General features: G+C 43.4%; 1 protein-coding gene across 1 annotated transcript in view; it reads right to left on the minus strand.

Moving 5' to 3' along the window:
* The window catches only part of TRIO (trio Rho guanine nucleotide exchange factor), a 3,555,343-nt gene that overhangs the window by 980,068 nt on the left and 2,557,800 nt on the right, over positions 1–17,475 (minus strand). Inside the window, 1 exon segment of the mRNA XM_077269474.1 lies at positions 9,947–10,016. Within this exon segment, the coding sequence (XP_077125589.1) occupies positions 9,947–10,016 (70 nt within the window).

The following is a 17,475-nucleotide window of genomic DNA, read 5'->3' on the forward strand; positions in this document are numbered from 1 at the left end:
CAAATTGCGCCAAAACTACAAATCCGATAGACACGAAAAATACTTAGCATACGGAAAAAAGCCTAATAATAATAATAAGAAGAAGAATAAGAAGTTAACCACGTTCGGATTACAATATAGTGCTTTGTTCCAAAGCACTATAATAACTAGATGGGCATTTCCTGAAGGAAATACATGGTGCTTGAACAGCGCTGCCAGCTACCAATGAACCTCAGGAGCATGCCTGGCATGCAGGGCCCTGCCCCAGGGTAGCCATTTTGGCATGCAGGAATCCTTGGTAGCCACATTGGTGCACACAGCTTCTCGGTAGCCACTTTGGCCACATCCCCCTATATACAAACATCCCCCTTATATACAGACATCCCCCTTTTATTCAGACATCCCCCTTATATACAGACATCCCCTTATATACAAACATCCCCCTTATATACAGACACCACTACTATATACAGACATCCCCCTTTTATACAGACATCCCCCTTATATAGAGACACCCCCTTATATAGGGACAGCCCCCATATACACAGACATCCCCCTGTATACAGACATCCCCCTTATATACAGACATCCCTTATATAGACATCCCCCTTATATACAGACATCCCCATTATATAAAGACATCCTCCTTATATACAGACATCCCCTTATATACAGACATCCCCCTTATGTACATACATCCCCCTTATATACAGACATCCCCCTATATACAGACATCCCCCTATATAGAGACACCCCCCTTACATACAGACATCCCCCTATATACAGACATCCCCCTTATATAGAGACACCACCTTATATAGAGACACCCCCTTATACACAGACATCCCCCTATATACAGACATCCCCTTATATACAGACATCCCCTATATACAGACGTCCCCCTTATATACAGACATCCCCTATATACAGACATCCCCCCCTTATATACAGACATCCCCCTTATATACAGACATCCCCCTTATATACAGACATCCCCCTATATAAAAACATCCCCCCTATATACAGACATCTCCCTTATATACAGACATCTCCCTTATATATAGACATCCCCCCTTATATACAGACATCCCCCTATAAACAGACATGCCCCTTATATACATACATGCCATATACAGACATGCCCCTTATATACAGACATTCCCCTTATATACAGACACCCCCCTTATATGCAGACATCCCCCTTATATAAAGACATCCCCCTATATACAGACATCCCACTTATATACAGACATCCCCCTTATATACAGACATCCCCCTTATATACAGACATCCCCTATATACAGACATCTCCCTTATATATAGACATCCCCCTTATATACAGACATCTCCCTTATATATAGACATCCCCCTTATATACAGACATCCCCTTATATACAGACATCCCCCTTATATACTGACATCCCCCTTATATACAGACATCCCCGTCATATATAGACATCCCTTATATACAGACATACCCCTCGTATACAGACATCCCCTTATATACAGACATCCCTCTATATACAGACATCCCTCTTATATACAGACATCCCCCTTATATACAGACATCCCCATATATACCGACACCACTCCTATATACAGACATCCTCCTATATACAGACATCCCCCTATTTACAGACATCACCCTATATACAGACACCCCCCTTATATACAGACATCCCACTTATATAAAGACATCCCCTTATATACAGACATCCCCCTTATATACAGACATCCCCCTATATACAGACATCCCCCTTATATACAGACATCCCCCTATACACAGACATCCCCCTTATATACAGACATCCCCTTATATACAGACATCCCTTTATATACAGACATCCCCCTATATTCAGACACCCCCCTTATATACAGACATCCCCCTTATATACAGACATCTCCCTTATATACAGACATCCTTCTATATACAGACATCCCCCTTATATAATAATAATTTTATTTATATAGCGCCAACATATTCTGCAGCGCTTTACAACTTATAGAGGGGACTTGTACAGACAATAGACATTACAGCATAACAGAAATCACAGTTCAAAACAGATACCAGGAGGAATGAGGGCCCTGTTCGCAAGCTTACAAACTATGAGGAAAAGGGGAGACACGAGAGGTGGATGGTAACAATTGCTTTAGTTATACAGACATCCCTCTTATATACAGACATCCCCCTTATATACAGACATCGCCCTTATATCCCCCTATATACAGACATCCCCCTATATACAGACATCTCCCTTATATACAGGGGCCTTTAGAAGAAAGAAAAGGAAAAAAAAACCAATGTATCTTAAGGGAAAATTTAGTAAACAGGGAGAAATAAAGAAGACATGGTAACGGGAAGGAGAGTGAAGCTCAGTCAGAAGAAGATATAAAGGAAGTCATTGAATTCAGTAGGGAATCTACAAGAAAAAGACAAAAAATAAAGATTAGTATCTATTACATACATAGATGTCAAAACACTAGCTTATAAGATTTTATTAGTATGCAATAAGTCATTTCGGAAGAGATTCATATTCTCTATTCATGCTCCATGGATGAAGTGTCTGGAGTGTAAAAATCCAGAATGCCTCACGTTCTTTCAGTCTACATAATCTGTCACCACCTCGTCTGGATTGATTTATGCTTTCTAAAACCTGAAACCTCAGCTGGGATACCGTATGTCCCATAGAAATAAAATATGCAGGTACTGGTAACATTACGCGTTTACAACGTATAGTAGATTTATGATGTGAGATGCGGTATCGGATATGCTGGGTGGTCTCCCCAACATAGCCGAGACCGCACGGACACTTAATTAGATCTATAACGTATAAGGAATCACACGTAAGAAATCCCTAATGGAAAAATGTTTACCTGACCAGGGGTGTGAGAATGTATCCACTTTCATAGTGTTAGAACATTGGGGGCAGTGTAGACAAGGAAAAGTTCCCTTCTTTTGAGGCATTAATGCAAGTTGTCTCTGTGTTTGTCTCTCAGAACCAAAGTCAGCCCTGACCAGTAAATTCTTAATATTTTGAGGTCTTTTATGACAAGTGAGAGGGGGAACCCTAAACCCTGGGATAGCAGGGTAAGTCCTTCCTAAGAGTGGCCAATGATCCAAAACACACTGTTTAAAGAAGTTCATATATGGATGGAATGTGGTGACAAAAGCCATCCTATTGGTTATAGCTGTATGGGATGGATTCATCTGTGTGGCCCCCCTTCAGGATGTTATCGGGATAACCACGTTTTGAAAATTTATCACACATTTCCAAGACCCGTTGTTCTCTTTTTATGGGATTAGACACAATGCGATTCACTCTGTGTATCTGAGATTTAGGTAACGCTCTTTTCATATGAGATGGATGACAGCTGGTGTAGTGCAGTAGAGAAAGGAAATTTTCCTTGTCTACACTGCCCCCAATTTTCTAACACTACAAAAGTGGATACCTTCTCACACCCCAGGTCAGGTAAACGTTTTCCCATTAGGGATTTTTTACGTGTGATTCCTCATACATTATGTATCTAATTAAGTGTCCATGCGGTCTTGGGTATGTTGGGGAGACCACCCAGCATATCCGATACCGCATCTCACAGCATAAGTCTACTATATGTTGTAAACGCGTAATGTTACCAGTACCTGCACATTTTATTTCTATGGGACATACGGTATCCCAGCTGAGGTTTCAGGTTTTAGAAAGTATAAATCAATCCAGATGAGGTGGTGACAGATTACGTAGACTGAAAGAACGTGAGTAGTGTTGAGCGATACCGTCCGATACTTGAAAGTATCGGTATCGGAAAGTATCGGCCGATACCGGCAAAGTATCGGATCCAATCCGATACCGATACCCGATACCAATACAAGTCAATGGGACTCAAGTATCGGACGGTATTCCTGATGGTTCCCAGGGTCTGAAGGAGAGGAAACTCTCCTTCAGGCCCTGGGAACCATATTAATGTGTAAAAGAAAGAATTAAAATAAAAAATATTGCTATACTCACCTCTCCGAGGGAACCGGCAGCGTTGTTTGCTTAAAATTCGCGCTTTTCTTTCCTTACGTGAAGTCCCGGCTTTGTGATTGGTTGCGTCGCAGTCACATGGGCGACGCAACCAATCACAGCAAGCCGTGACGTAATTTCAGGTCCTTAAGGATTTTAAAATTACGTCCCGGCTTTGTGATTGGTTGCGTCGCAGTCACATGGGCGACGCAACCAATCACAGCAAGCCGTGACGTAATTCCAGGCCCTTAAGGATTTTAAAATTACGTCCCGGCTTTGTGATTGGTTGCGTCGCAGTCACATGGGCGACACAACCAATCACAAGCCGTGACGTCACGGGAGGCTGGACACGCGCGCATTTTAAAATGCGCGCTTGTCCAGCCTCCCGTGACGTCCCGGCTTGTGATTGGTTGCGTCGCGGTCAACCAATCACAAGCCGGGAGGCTGGACACGCGCGCATTTTAAAATGCGCGCTTGTCCAGCCTCCCGTGACGTCCCGGCTTGTGATTGGTTGCGTCGCGGTCAACCAATCACAAGCCGGGAGGCTGGACACGCGCGCATTTTAAAATTTTTAAAATGCGCGCGTGTCCAGCCTCCCGGCTTGTGATTGGTTGACCTCAACGCAACCAATCACAAGCCGGGACGTCACGGGAGGCTGGACAAGCGCGCATTTTAAAATGCGCGCGTGTCCAGCCTCCCGTGACGTCACGGTTTGTGATTGGTTGCGTCGCCCATGTGACTGCGACGCAACCAATCACAAAGCCGGGACGTAATTTTAAAATCCTTAAGGGCCTGAAATTACGTCACGGCTTGCTGTGATTGGTTGCGTCGCCCATGTGACTGAGACGCAACCAATCACAAAGCCGGGACGTAATTTTAAAATCCTTAAGGACCTGAAATTACGTCACGGCTTGCTGTGATTGGTTGCGTCGCCCATGTGACTGCGACGCAACCAATCACAAGCCGGGACTTCACGTAAAGGAAAGAAAAGCGCGAATTTTAAACAAAGAACGCTGCCGCTTCCCTCGGTAAGGTGCAGGCTGCGTCGGAGAGATGAGTATAGCAATATTTTTTATTTTAATTCTCTCTTTTACACATTTTTACATTAATGTTGTTTCGATACCGATACCCGATACCACAAAAGTATCGGATCTCGGTATCGGAATTCCGATACCCGCAAGTATTGGCCGATACCCGATACTTGCGGTATCGGAATGCTCAACACTAAACGTGAGGCATTCTGGATTTTTACACTCCAGACGCTTCATCCATGGGGCATGAATAGAGAATATGAATCTATTCCAAAATGACTTATTGCATACTAATAATATCTTATAAGCTAGTGTTTTGACCATCTATGTATGTAATAGATACTAATCTTTATTTTTTGAGAATTTTTGTGCCCACTCTCCGGAAAAAAAATGCGCGGATTTGCAGCCTTTTATTTTCCGCAGCATGTCAATTCTTTTTGCGGATCTACAGCGTTTGTACACCCATTGACTTTCATTGTGTCAGGCCAATCTGCAGCAAAACCGCAGGTTTAAAAATGATCTGCGGATTTGCTGTGGATGGGCCTGCGAGAAACGCTGCACATAGGGAGGAGGAAGAGTGTGTGGGCGGAGACTGTTTGTGTGCGGGTGTTTGTGTGTGTGTGCGGGGTAGAAATATTGGTCTTGTAGCAAATCTCCCTTTCCTCCATCCAGGGTAATATTAGTAATATATCCCAACTGGTACATGGGGATGAGGACAACATGGGCCTGTGTGATTTCAAATGCCAAGACTGAATTACAGCCCCAGTCCGTACCTGCAGCACATACAACATACGGTATATACTCACCATACAGCTAATCCCCGAAGCCCTTGATCACCTTTAAAAAATTAAAAATAATAAACCAACAGTATAGTCCCTGATCTGATGTAATCCATTTAATAACGAGTGTCCCACGACGATCTCCTGAGAAGAGCTGTCACATCCGCATATGCAACCGCTCTCCAGGGGCTCCAGTGATACAATGACGGAAGGTATCCTTCCGCACTTTATCCCTCTGCCGCTGTGAGTGCACAGTTCATTCTGTCACTTGTGGCACCGCTGCGTGGGAAAATGCTCACACAGCAGTGCCATAAAGTGAGAGGCCATTGAACCCTCAGTGAATAACACTGAAGGAGCCAATGTCTCCTGTCAGTGTGTCACTGGAGGCCTATAGAGCTGTCACATCTCCTGATGTGTCAGCTCTATAGGGGAGATCGTCGTGGGACACTCGTTATTAAATGGACTGCGTCGGACCAGGGAGTATTTGTGTTGGTTTATTATTTTTTCTTTTTTTCCAGGAGATCGAGGGCGTTGCATGGATAGGCAGAACAATAAAGATGGCAAAACTGTGTGGTGTTTTATTTCACTAAAATACTTTATTCTGCATGTGTGTGTGTGTTTATCTAACCCATCGAGAACTATAGGATTAGTAATGGATAGGTGTCTCCATTACTAAGCCGGCTTGATGTCACCTTACAATTCAAAGGTGACATTAACCCCCTATTACCCCATATGCCACCACTACAGGGCAGTGGGAAGAGAGAGGCTGGAATTGGCGCATCTTACAGATGCGCCATTTCTGGGGCGGCTGTGATCTGGTGTTTGTAACCGGGGGGGAGAATTTCCATGGCCCCTTCCTAGGCTATGAGTATCAGCCCGCAGCTGTCCGCATAGCCATTTCTGGCTATTAATTATAGGTGGACCCCACATTGTTTTTTTGGGGGGTCCCCCTATTTTAATAGCCAGTAAAGGTTACATATACAGCTGCGGGCTGATATTCATAGCCTGGGAAGATCCATGGGTATTAACCCCTTCCCAGGCTATAAACATCGGCCCTTAGTCGCTGGCTTTCCCGCTCTGGCACGGAAAATTGGGCGGGAGCCCACGCCATTTAAAAAAACAAAACAAAAAACAGATATTACATTTAAGGCCGGGGACACACTTGTGAGAAACTCGCACGAGTCTCTCGCATCAATGCCCGCACTGCCACCGGCACTCGGGACCGGAGCGTGCAGCTGCATGTATTTCTATGTAGCTGAACGCTTCGGTCCGAGTGCCGGCGGCAGTGCTGGATATTGCGTTGCGACACTTGGGCGAGTTTCTCGCGAGTGTGACCCCGGCCTAACTAAGATTTTGTGTGTGTGTGTGTCTTTATTTAACTCTTTATGTACCATTTTATAGATAGATCTATAGATAGATGGATAGATCTATAGATCTATCTATCTACTGTACCTATCTATTATCTATCCCATATCTATCTATCATCTATTATCTAGCTATTATCTATCTAGCTATCATCTATCTATCTATAATCTATCTATTATCTATAATCTATCAAGGTATTATCTATCTATTATCTATCTATCTATCTATCTATAGATCTATCTATCTCTGTGTGCAAACATTATTCTTCAATGGAGAATGTAAACGAAGAGGTTGGACAAGAAATTACATCACAATTCTTTTTTTTGTTCAATAATAGATCTTTATTTAGCTTTCAAAAACGCATACAAATCCACATGAAAATCCGCATCAAATCCACGCTGATTTTTACGTTGCGTTTTCTGCCAAAAGATGCAGAATCTGTGCAGAAAATTCCACAGGCAAATCTGCAATGTGTGCACATACCCTTAGATATTTTGTTGGCAGAAAACGCAGGTAAATATCCGCACGGATTTGATGTGTCTTTGATGCGTTTTTTATGTGAATTTTCATGCGTTTTTTTCATGCGGATATGTATGCGTTTGATACGAGAGATTCGTACGAGTTTCTCACAAGTGTGACCCCATGCCTTAAACGCATTATCTGTTTATTTTATTAAAAAATGTAGAAAAAAAATGGCTCCCATGCAATTTTCTGTGCTAGAGAGGGAAAGCCAGCGACAAGGGGCCGATGTTTATATCCTGAGAAGGAGTTAATACCCATGGATCTTCCCAGGCTATGAATGTCAGCCCGCAGCTGTACATTTAGCCTTTACTGGTTATTAAAATAGGGGGACCCCCTAAAAAAATGACGTGGGGTCTCATTATAATTAATAGCCAGAAAAGGATATGCAGACAGCTGTGGGCTGATATTCATAGCCTAGGAAGGGACCATGGATATTGGCCTCCCCGATTACAAACACCAGCTCACAGCCGCCCCAGAAATCTATTCCGGCACTTAGCCTCTCTTCCCACTGCCCTGTAGCGGTGGCATATGGGGGAATAGGGGGTTAATGTCACCTTTGAATTGTAAGGTGACATCAAGCCCGCTTAAGTAATGGAGAGGTGTCAATACAACACCTATCCATTACTAATCCTATAGTTGTTAATGGGTTAAATAAACACACACACATGCAGAATGAAGTATTTTAATGAAATAAAACACCACACAGTTTTGCCATTTTTATTGTTCTGCCAATCCATGCGATGCCCTCGATCTCATGGAAAAAATGAAAAAAATAATAAACACACACAAATACTCGCTGGTCTGACGCAGTCCATTTAATAACGAGTGTCCCACGATGATCTCACCTATAGAGCTGTCACATCAGGCGATGTGACAGCTTTATAGGCCTCCAGTGACACACTGACAGGAGACAATGGCTTCTGCAGTGTTATCATTGAGGGTTCAATGGCCTCTCACTTTACAGCACTGCTGCATGAGAATTTTCCCATGCAACGGTGCTGCAAGTGACAGTATGAACTGTGCACTCACAGCAGCGGAGGGATACAGTGCGGAAGGATACCTTCCGTCATTGTATCACCCAAGCCCCTGGAGAGCGATTGCATCTGCCGATGTGACAATGGATTACATCAGATCAGAGAGTATACTGTTGGTATATTATTTTTAATTTTTTTACAGGTGATCAAGGGCTTCAGGGATTAGCTGTATGGTGAGTATATACTGTATGTTGCATGCACTGTATGTCTATATGTATGTACTGTATATGTGTGTATGTGTTTTGTTTTTTACACTTGAACGCAGTAGCCGGATGATGGGACTACTGCTGTCCCATTATCCAGCTAGCTGTCACTGTAGCAGGCATAGTCGGATGGGAATAGTATTCCCAACGGATGATGCCTGCCTACACACACAGACACAAACACACACAGACACACACAGCCCCGCGCACACACACATACAGCCCCGCGCACACACACAGCCCCACAGACCCACGCACACACAGACAAACAGCCCAGAACACACACAGCCACACACACACAAACACCCACACATCTTCTCCGCACACACACAGTATCCGCCCACACACTCTTCCTCCTCCTGATCTGCAGCGTTTCTCTCAGAATCTATACACAGACCATAAAGCATATCATGGGTTAATGGCCGAGAGCAAAGCGGTATCGCTCCCCCACTGATACTGTCCACATCAATAGGACTCACAGGGAAACTCCAAATTCACACAAAGCAAGAAAACGGAGTACAAAAATCCCAAGACTCATAATAGCTAAAAGCGCTGTATATTTTATTATAACCAGTAAACAACAATAATTTGAAAGATCAAATGTTGTAATCACACATATAAAGCAGGAGAAATGTTTTCTCCACATTTCTCCTGCTTTATAAGTGTTAAGCGGAGGCGCATGCGCGGTCGGAAAAAGCGGACCGTCGGGAGCAAAAAACGTTACATGTAACATTTTTTGCTCCCGGTGGACCGCCACAACACGGCGCAACCGTCTCACGATGGTTGCGACGTGTGGCAATCCGTCGCAATGCGTCGCTAATGTTAGTCAATGGAGAAAAAACGCATCCTACAAGCAATTTTGCAGGATGCGTTTTTTCTGCAAAACGACGCATTGTGACGGATTGCTGTTAAGTGTGAAAGTAGCCTTAGTTACACTTTATGTCTGCAACCACTCCACTTTGTCTTGCATTTGTATTGAAACTTTACCACAAATTTTACAGTGATATGGTTGAAATTAACGCATGCACTTACGTGTTTCACAATCAAAGATGCTAGTCTTTCCGGCTCTCCCAAGCACTTCTCCAGTTCTCCCATAAAGAACCTGCAGGCAAGCATAATGCATTATGATACAACATTACAAGACAAGCTTTTAATAAGCCCTTATTAACATAAATGCAAAATATACTCCATACAGTACAATATTATATAGAAGAATTCATGTTTTTAAAAGTAAGTACAGTAATAACTAGTTAATTTTTATTAATTATCCTCTATGCATCAAAAGTGACTTTTTTTGTTGAATTTAGAGAAACCACTTGTCATACTATTTGTGCTGAGGTATTAGTTTTCTCAGAATAAACCTAATTTGCAATTGGAGTTGAGTAATTCTGATTTAAACTGTATCTATCACTCTCTGGGAAAGTGTTTCCATTTTTATTAAAAATAGAGAATAGGATTCTTTGCAAGTAAAAACTTAGAAACACTCAGATCAAGCATTGGCTAAGTGTGTCTTGTATACCAAGCTAATAACAATGGGTAATGACAGATGAATTGTTATTGTATAACCAACCACAGCTTTCTTTACTACAGTGCTCTTGAAAAATTAAAGCTGCTCTGAAAGTGATTGGTGATTGCTAAAGGTAACACAGACAGGTAAGTCAATTTTCATTTATCTGCCTCTTAGCATTTAGTTCTTGTCTGCAAGTTTTTCATATATTTACAATAAGGAAAAAAAATTAAATACACACAATACCATTATAATATACATTACATTATTATTACTTCTTGTACTATAGTGTTCAAATATTATTATAATAATTCTATTTTGTTTCATAACTAAACTCAACATTGAAATTTGAACCCCGAGTAGGAAAAGTTGCGGAATTATGGATATCACAAGATGCATAGCCATGCTAATAATCTGCAAATGATACAAAACTGGAAACAATATATTTTAAACATCTTGATATATTCAGTACAGAGTATGAGCGCCAGACATAGAAATACACTCACTTGTATGCCTTGGCAGTGTATCAATAAGGTTAGTAACCCATTCACAACATTTGACGAGTAACTGTATGTCATGGTTGGGAAAAGGTCCTCGCCCAATGACGTACAGCTACTTTGCAGTACCAGTCACTCTTCTGTTACCGGAGGATGACCCTGAACTGAGTGCAGGCCAGAGTGGGCCAAAGTAGAGTTTGAGAAATATTGTGGTCAGCATGGACACAGTTAAACAAAGCTTGCTTTTGAGTGTGTTTTTCCCCCTCCATGTTCTTTTGCCCATTCCCCTGCTGGATTACGGGACTGAGACCCTAAAAGGGTCAACCACCCTTTAAGATAAGGGGGACTGTGTGTGGCTGCTCTCTGGATTGTGCACTTTTACCTTGAACTTTCTCAACAAGAGATTCAGAGCAGCACATTTGTTTTAAAGGAGCCATACTCTGCAAAAAGGAGGAAGGGAGAAAAACCTAACAGGACGACCTGAGGAGCGAGCCGGGTCAGGACCACATAGACTGTGAGTGCTCCTAGACTGTTGGAGCTGTAATGAGTTGTCCACTGGGCCATTGTGCTAAGTAAAATATACTTTCTGTGTCTGGTTACCAGGAACAGGAATAAGCTGGCCAACCAGCCTATTATGTTAAAACAGACACACCATGTCCAGGTCACAGGAGCAAGGAGATCTGGGTCTGTTGCACCCACATTTAAGGAAAAGCACTCGGACGCGCTGTGTCAGGGTCCCTAGAAAAAAGGGACCGGGTCATGCGGACCCTTGTTTAGAAAGGTACTTAGACATGATGTGTCAGGATTCTCATGGTGGTGGGACCAGGGTCAAGGGGATGCATACTACTAATTAGACAACCCAAGGATCATGCTGGGTTTAAAAGGACTGTGCCCATGCATTTTCAGGAGGGTGTTTATTGTCAGCCGGGTTGGTAAAGAAACTTGGTTTGTATATTCCAGGATCTCAGTCCAGTGGGACCAAGACCAGTCCTGACTAGAAACAGGGTCAGATATAGTCATGAGAAAAAACAGACTTTAACATTAAGCGTAACAACTTTCATGTTTAAAAGTGGTTCAAAATAATGTTTAGATATGTGTGATATATCCTATTGGTACCGTATGGTCGGGGACAACTATGTTTTAGGAGGGAGGCATTTAAAGGTGTGTTGGGATTAATTCATGCTCATCTTCCCTTCCTGATAAAGCAGGTGGACTTTTGTATAAAGCGTGTACGATGTTATACAATGTTTTTATATAAATATGTGTTTTATGATAAAGCAAAGGTAAAGGATAGGAAATTAGTATAGTAGTGTAAGGGTTAGATAAAGAAAGTGAGGAACTGGATGTTGTACAGTGGAGGGCACTGTAGTGCAGGAATAGTTAAAGTTATTAGGGCTTTTCCCAGTTGGGAGGGGTAGGAGTAGTTATAGGGTATTAGGAGAAACACTTCCTGTTTATTAGTGTGAGTTGGAGAGATAAGGATGCAGATAAGGTTGGATCTACACTGTTTGCACAAAATTTAGAAAAGTGCTGGAGGAGTTCAGGGCCAGTGGGCTGAAGGTCACCAGTTAGTTAAGAAGGAAGAGAAAAGTATCATTATGAAAATGGCAGCAACCAACTTCAGTGAATTATCCCTTAACTTCCGAGGTCTATGGCGTCAAAAGGTATGGGAGCGCCAGCCTTTCTTGTGTCTCAAGCGCGGACAATGGACGGGGATGCACAGATAGGCAGCGGGGCCAAGTTCATTGAAGATGTAGAATCTGGCAGGAAAAGAAGTGCCAGCAGAGAGAGGGAGAATGCAGACGGTAAAGACTGCCAACACTTTTTCTCACTATATTGTACCTGTGACCAGAACTGAACTGAAAGAGTTAAGTAAAATTGAGTTGTTGAAAAAGAATCAGGTGTCTGTGCTTGACTGTGAATCTGCATCTGGAATTGGGATGGACGGAGTAGACAGGACAAACAGTGAATGTACTCCAATATTCACGTAATACAACACAGATGGGAAATTATTTTCTTGTGCGGTGCCAGGGTGTGGGAATTGCCTCTTCGTGCAATGCTCCTCTGGGAAATGTTATATGCAAATTGCCTCTTCAGAGAGAAAGAGGACTTGAACTCTATATAGCACCACCTGTTGGAAGTAGCGATCCTACAAGTCACAATCAACCCTTTAACGAGTCTTGCAATATGACAGGATAAAATGCAAATCAGAATCTCAACTTGCAGACACAGTATTTCGAGCTATTGGCCCTCATCAGTACAAAGTATGAGTTCTGATGAGATGAGAGGCTCTGGACTGGGGTCTAAGGGGTAAGGCTTCTACTTGTGAAGAGTGACATACTAGCTCTGGCTTGTCAAGGTAAGGAGGTTTATTCGCCGTGCTGTGCTCCTTTGGGAAATATTATATGCAAATTGCCTCTTCAGAGAGAAAGAGGACCTGAATTCTATATAGCACCAACTGTTGGAAGTAGCGATCCTACAAGTAACAATCAACCCTTTAACAAGTCTTGTAATATGACTTAGGATAAAAGCCAAATCAGAATCTCAATTTGCAGACATGGTGTTTTGGGCTATTGGCCCTAGTCAGTACAAAGTAAGAGATCTGATTTGCCTAGGTGAGAGGCTCTGGTCTGGGGTCTAAGGGGTAAGGCTTCTACTTGTGGAGAGTGACATACCAGCTCTGGCTTGTCAAGGTAAAGAGGCTTATTTGTCGTGCAATGCTCCTCTGGGAAATTTTATATGCAAATTGCCTCCTCAGAGAGAAAGAGGACTTGAAATCTATATAGGGCCTCCTGTTGGAAGTAGTGATCCTACACACTCACAATCCTTTAAAGAGTCTTGCAATATGACTTAGGATAAAAGCCAAATCAGAATCTCAATTTGCAGACACGGTGTTTCGGGCTATTAGCGCTCCTTAACTTGATAAGCCAGAGCTGGTATGTCACTCTCCACAATGAGAAGCCTTACCCCTTAAAGGGTGTGGGAACACATCAGCCCTTCACCACAAATACCACCCTGGCCATCTCACAAAATTACACACCAAGTCAGGCAAAATGGCAAATTAATAAAGATGTAGAACTATATTTTTCACTATTTTCAGGATCATTATGTCCATACGACAACCAAATTTAATATTGGTATAATCAATCCCTGAGTATATATGACACCAATGCTACAGAAAACAAAACATATCAATAAGATATAAAAGCTAGATCAGTCAAAAAGAGACCCCCTCCATTGGTGCCATGTCATAAGGTACCACATAAACAAACATATATATCGATCATGTGCCATCATGCATAAAGGATCACATTTCCCAGCACCCCAATACGTGTTTCGCGTGCAGGAATTAGACCCTAACCTGTATAATGGCCCCTGCATTAGCTAGCTCACATACTGTAGAATGGCTTTTGCAGTAGTCCTCAAACTGTATAATGGCCTCCACATTAGCTCTTACACTGCATAATGGCCCTCCATTAAGTCTCCAAGCTGTATAATGGCCCTCACATAAGCTCCCACTGTATAATGGCCTCTGCATTAGTCCCAAAGCTGCAAAATGGCCCCACATGAGTAACCATACTGTATAATGGTCCCTGCATAAGTCTGTATGCTGTATAATGGCCCTTCACTAGTCTGTATGCTGTATAATGGCCACTGCATTAGTCAACCAGCTGTATGATTGCCACGGCACTAGTCCCTAAACTGTGTAATGGCCACTGCATTAGTCCTTAAAATGTAGGAGGTCCCCTACACTATGTAAAAGGATCCCCCACTGTTTATGATGCTCCCACATCACACTACAAGTTTTAATTTAAAAAAATCAAGTATTCGCCTATTCAAGTATCTTGAAGAGTCCAGAGGCGAGGCAATGATCTTGTTATAGCACCGACGCATGCATAGAGTGTCGGAGTCCCAGCTTGGAGAGATGATGTCACCGCGAGACTCTGATAGCCTGGGTGTGCATCGGCGCATAGGTCATTCTGTAGACCTCAGGCTTAAAGCGAAACGTGGTCTACAGAACGGAGACTGGAAGTTCAGGGAGACCATGTCTCCCTGCATTACTGCAGGACTTAACTATATCGGTGAGCTATGCAGGCTGATCAGTAAGGCCGGAGACACACTGGTGCGAGAGACGGCCGAGTCTCGCTGGTTAAAAGCAAGCTGTGGCACCTGCATTCCGGAGCTGAGCGTGCAGCTCCATGTATTGCTATGGAGCCGCACGCTCCGCTCCAGAGTGCAGGTGCCACAGCTTGCTTTTAACCAGCGAGACTCGGCCGTATCTCGCACCAGTGTGTCTCCGGCCTTAAGGGTAGGATAGCTCTGAGTGGACCCCTCTAAACACGGTAGCTAAGCTACTGGGTATCAGAGTACTCAGTAGAAGTTGCACAACAGAATTTGGGTCCATTTTCCCATGTTACCATTGTTTCGTGTCACTCTCTGATATATTGCATGTGCCCTATGGTATATCAGAAGCAGGGTACCATGTCTACCTGATTACAAAACATATGGTACAATACTGCTATCTCTTTGTGCACTCTATCTTGATAGGGCCATTCAGGGAAAGGGAGTTGAGTTGATGAGTAGGGGCGCCACTGCGCAGGATTGAAGAGTGCCAACCTCTGCTGGTAGGAAGGGAGTTCATAGTAACCAATTAGGGTGATCTCTCTTCCTTTCTTTTTATGGCCCTTTTATATTCAGACATATATCATATGGGGTGTTGACAATATAATATGAAAAAAATATTTGGTTGTGCAATAATTTTATATACAGCTCTGACAAAAATTATGAGACCACCACATCAAAACCCTGTCATGGGCAACCCAATCTCGAGACCTGAACTCCATTGAAAACCTACGGAATGTAATCAAGAGGATGATGGATAGTCACAAGCCATCAAACAAAGAAGAACTGCTAAATTTTTACGCCAGAAGCAGTGGAAAGCATGCCAAAACGCACGAAAGCTGTGATTAAAAATCATGGTTATTCCACAAAATATTGATTTCTGAACTCTTCCCGAGTTAAAACATTAGTATTGTTGTTTCTAAATGATTATGAACTTGTTTTCTTTGCATTATTTGAGGTCTGAAAGCACCGTTTTGTTTTTTTTTAATTTTGACAATTTTTCTTTGTCAGAAAAAAAATAAAAAATTTATGGCTTGGAACTTTGGAGACAAATCAGAAGTTTATAGAATAAAAGAACAATTTACATTTTACTCAAAAATATACCTAGAAAAAGAAAAATCAGACAAACTGAACATTTTGCAGTGGTCTCTTAATTTTCCAGGACGTCCCTCCTGACAGCACCATGGAGGATGTCCTCCTCCTACTTACAGGGACAGGAAAGCAAACGATAGGTTAAAATGTCACACCCCATCCCACTTCCCTCAGAGTTTTTCTGGCCCCTGCAAGAAGGGACACATGAGAGAAGCAGCAGCAAAAGCTTTACTGGGCTCAGAGGGATCGTGCGGCTTGTCCAAGATCCTTTCCCCTGTCAAGAGGCCCAGGGCCGAAACTCCCCGGTGGGGAGTCCCTCTGCCCCAAAGACCAGTCGATTGGTCGTGTTCCTGGGTGAGCCGCTCCTCCCGGTGGGAGACTCTCGGCTCGGACGCCAGCCGGCGGGCTTCTTCTAGAAGTCGCGCTCTGGAAAGACGCCACACTTCCGGTGACGTCACTGACAGCATCAGAGTTCAGTGTGCATTCCAAGAGGAACGCAAAATAATAGCGAGACCAGACTGAGTTCCTGGATCTCGCAGGGCGTACAGTGGCAGCATGGAAGATCCGGGCAAGATGGACCAAGATGGTGGGGTAAGTGCGCTGTGCGTGGAAGTTCCCCAGCACCCGGCAGTCATTTAGACCCTGTCCTCAGCACTTAGGACATCCTCAACACATAGCCATTTTCAACCACTCAGCCAGCATTCGGCTTCAGCCGCTAATTATTCCCCCTCTTGCAATATGCAGGACAAGGTAGCCCCAGCTACGCCCCTGCCTATGCCCAAGCAGACGAGCAAAGCCTCATCAAAAACCAAGCGATGCCCCATTTGCCATACGAAGCTCCCTGACACCTATGACAGAACCCCTCTGTGATATCTGTACAGCCAAGATTGTAAGGGAGGAACAGCCATCCCTTTTATCGGATATGAGGTCCCTCATCAGGGAGGAAGTACAGGCCTCTATATCTAGCCTCTCTCGTTCGCAGCCTTCCAGTCCAGGTCCTCGTTCTAAAAGGCCTTGGTGGGAGATGGAGCAAGGGTCACTGGATGGATCCCATCCCCTGGAATCTGACCAGGAGGAAGAGGGAAAATTTTTGACCGAGAGTCAGGAATGGGGCAGAAGATACCTATTTTCTGCTGAGGATACAGACGAGTTGGTACAGGTTGTGAGAGACACAATGCAAGTAAGAGAGGACCCAAAGACACAGTCCAGACAGGACTTAATGTTTGGGCCCTTAGCGTACAAAGACAGCGGGTATTCCCAATAAGCGAGCACATATGGGCCATGGTGCTGGAGGAATGGGAAGACGCTGAAAAACGGCTTATGTTGTCCCGAGACTTCAAAAG

Source organism: Ranitomeya variabilis, chromosome 6, assembly GCF_051348905.1.
Source record: "Ranitomeya variabilis isolate aRanVar5 chromosome 6, aRanVar5.hap1, whole genome shotgun sequence".
In the NCBI taxonomy this organism is placed as follows: domain Eukaryota; kingdom Metazoa; phylum Chordata; class Amphibia; order Anura; family Dendrobatidae; genus Ranitomeya; species Ranitomeya variabilis.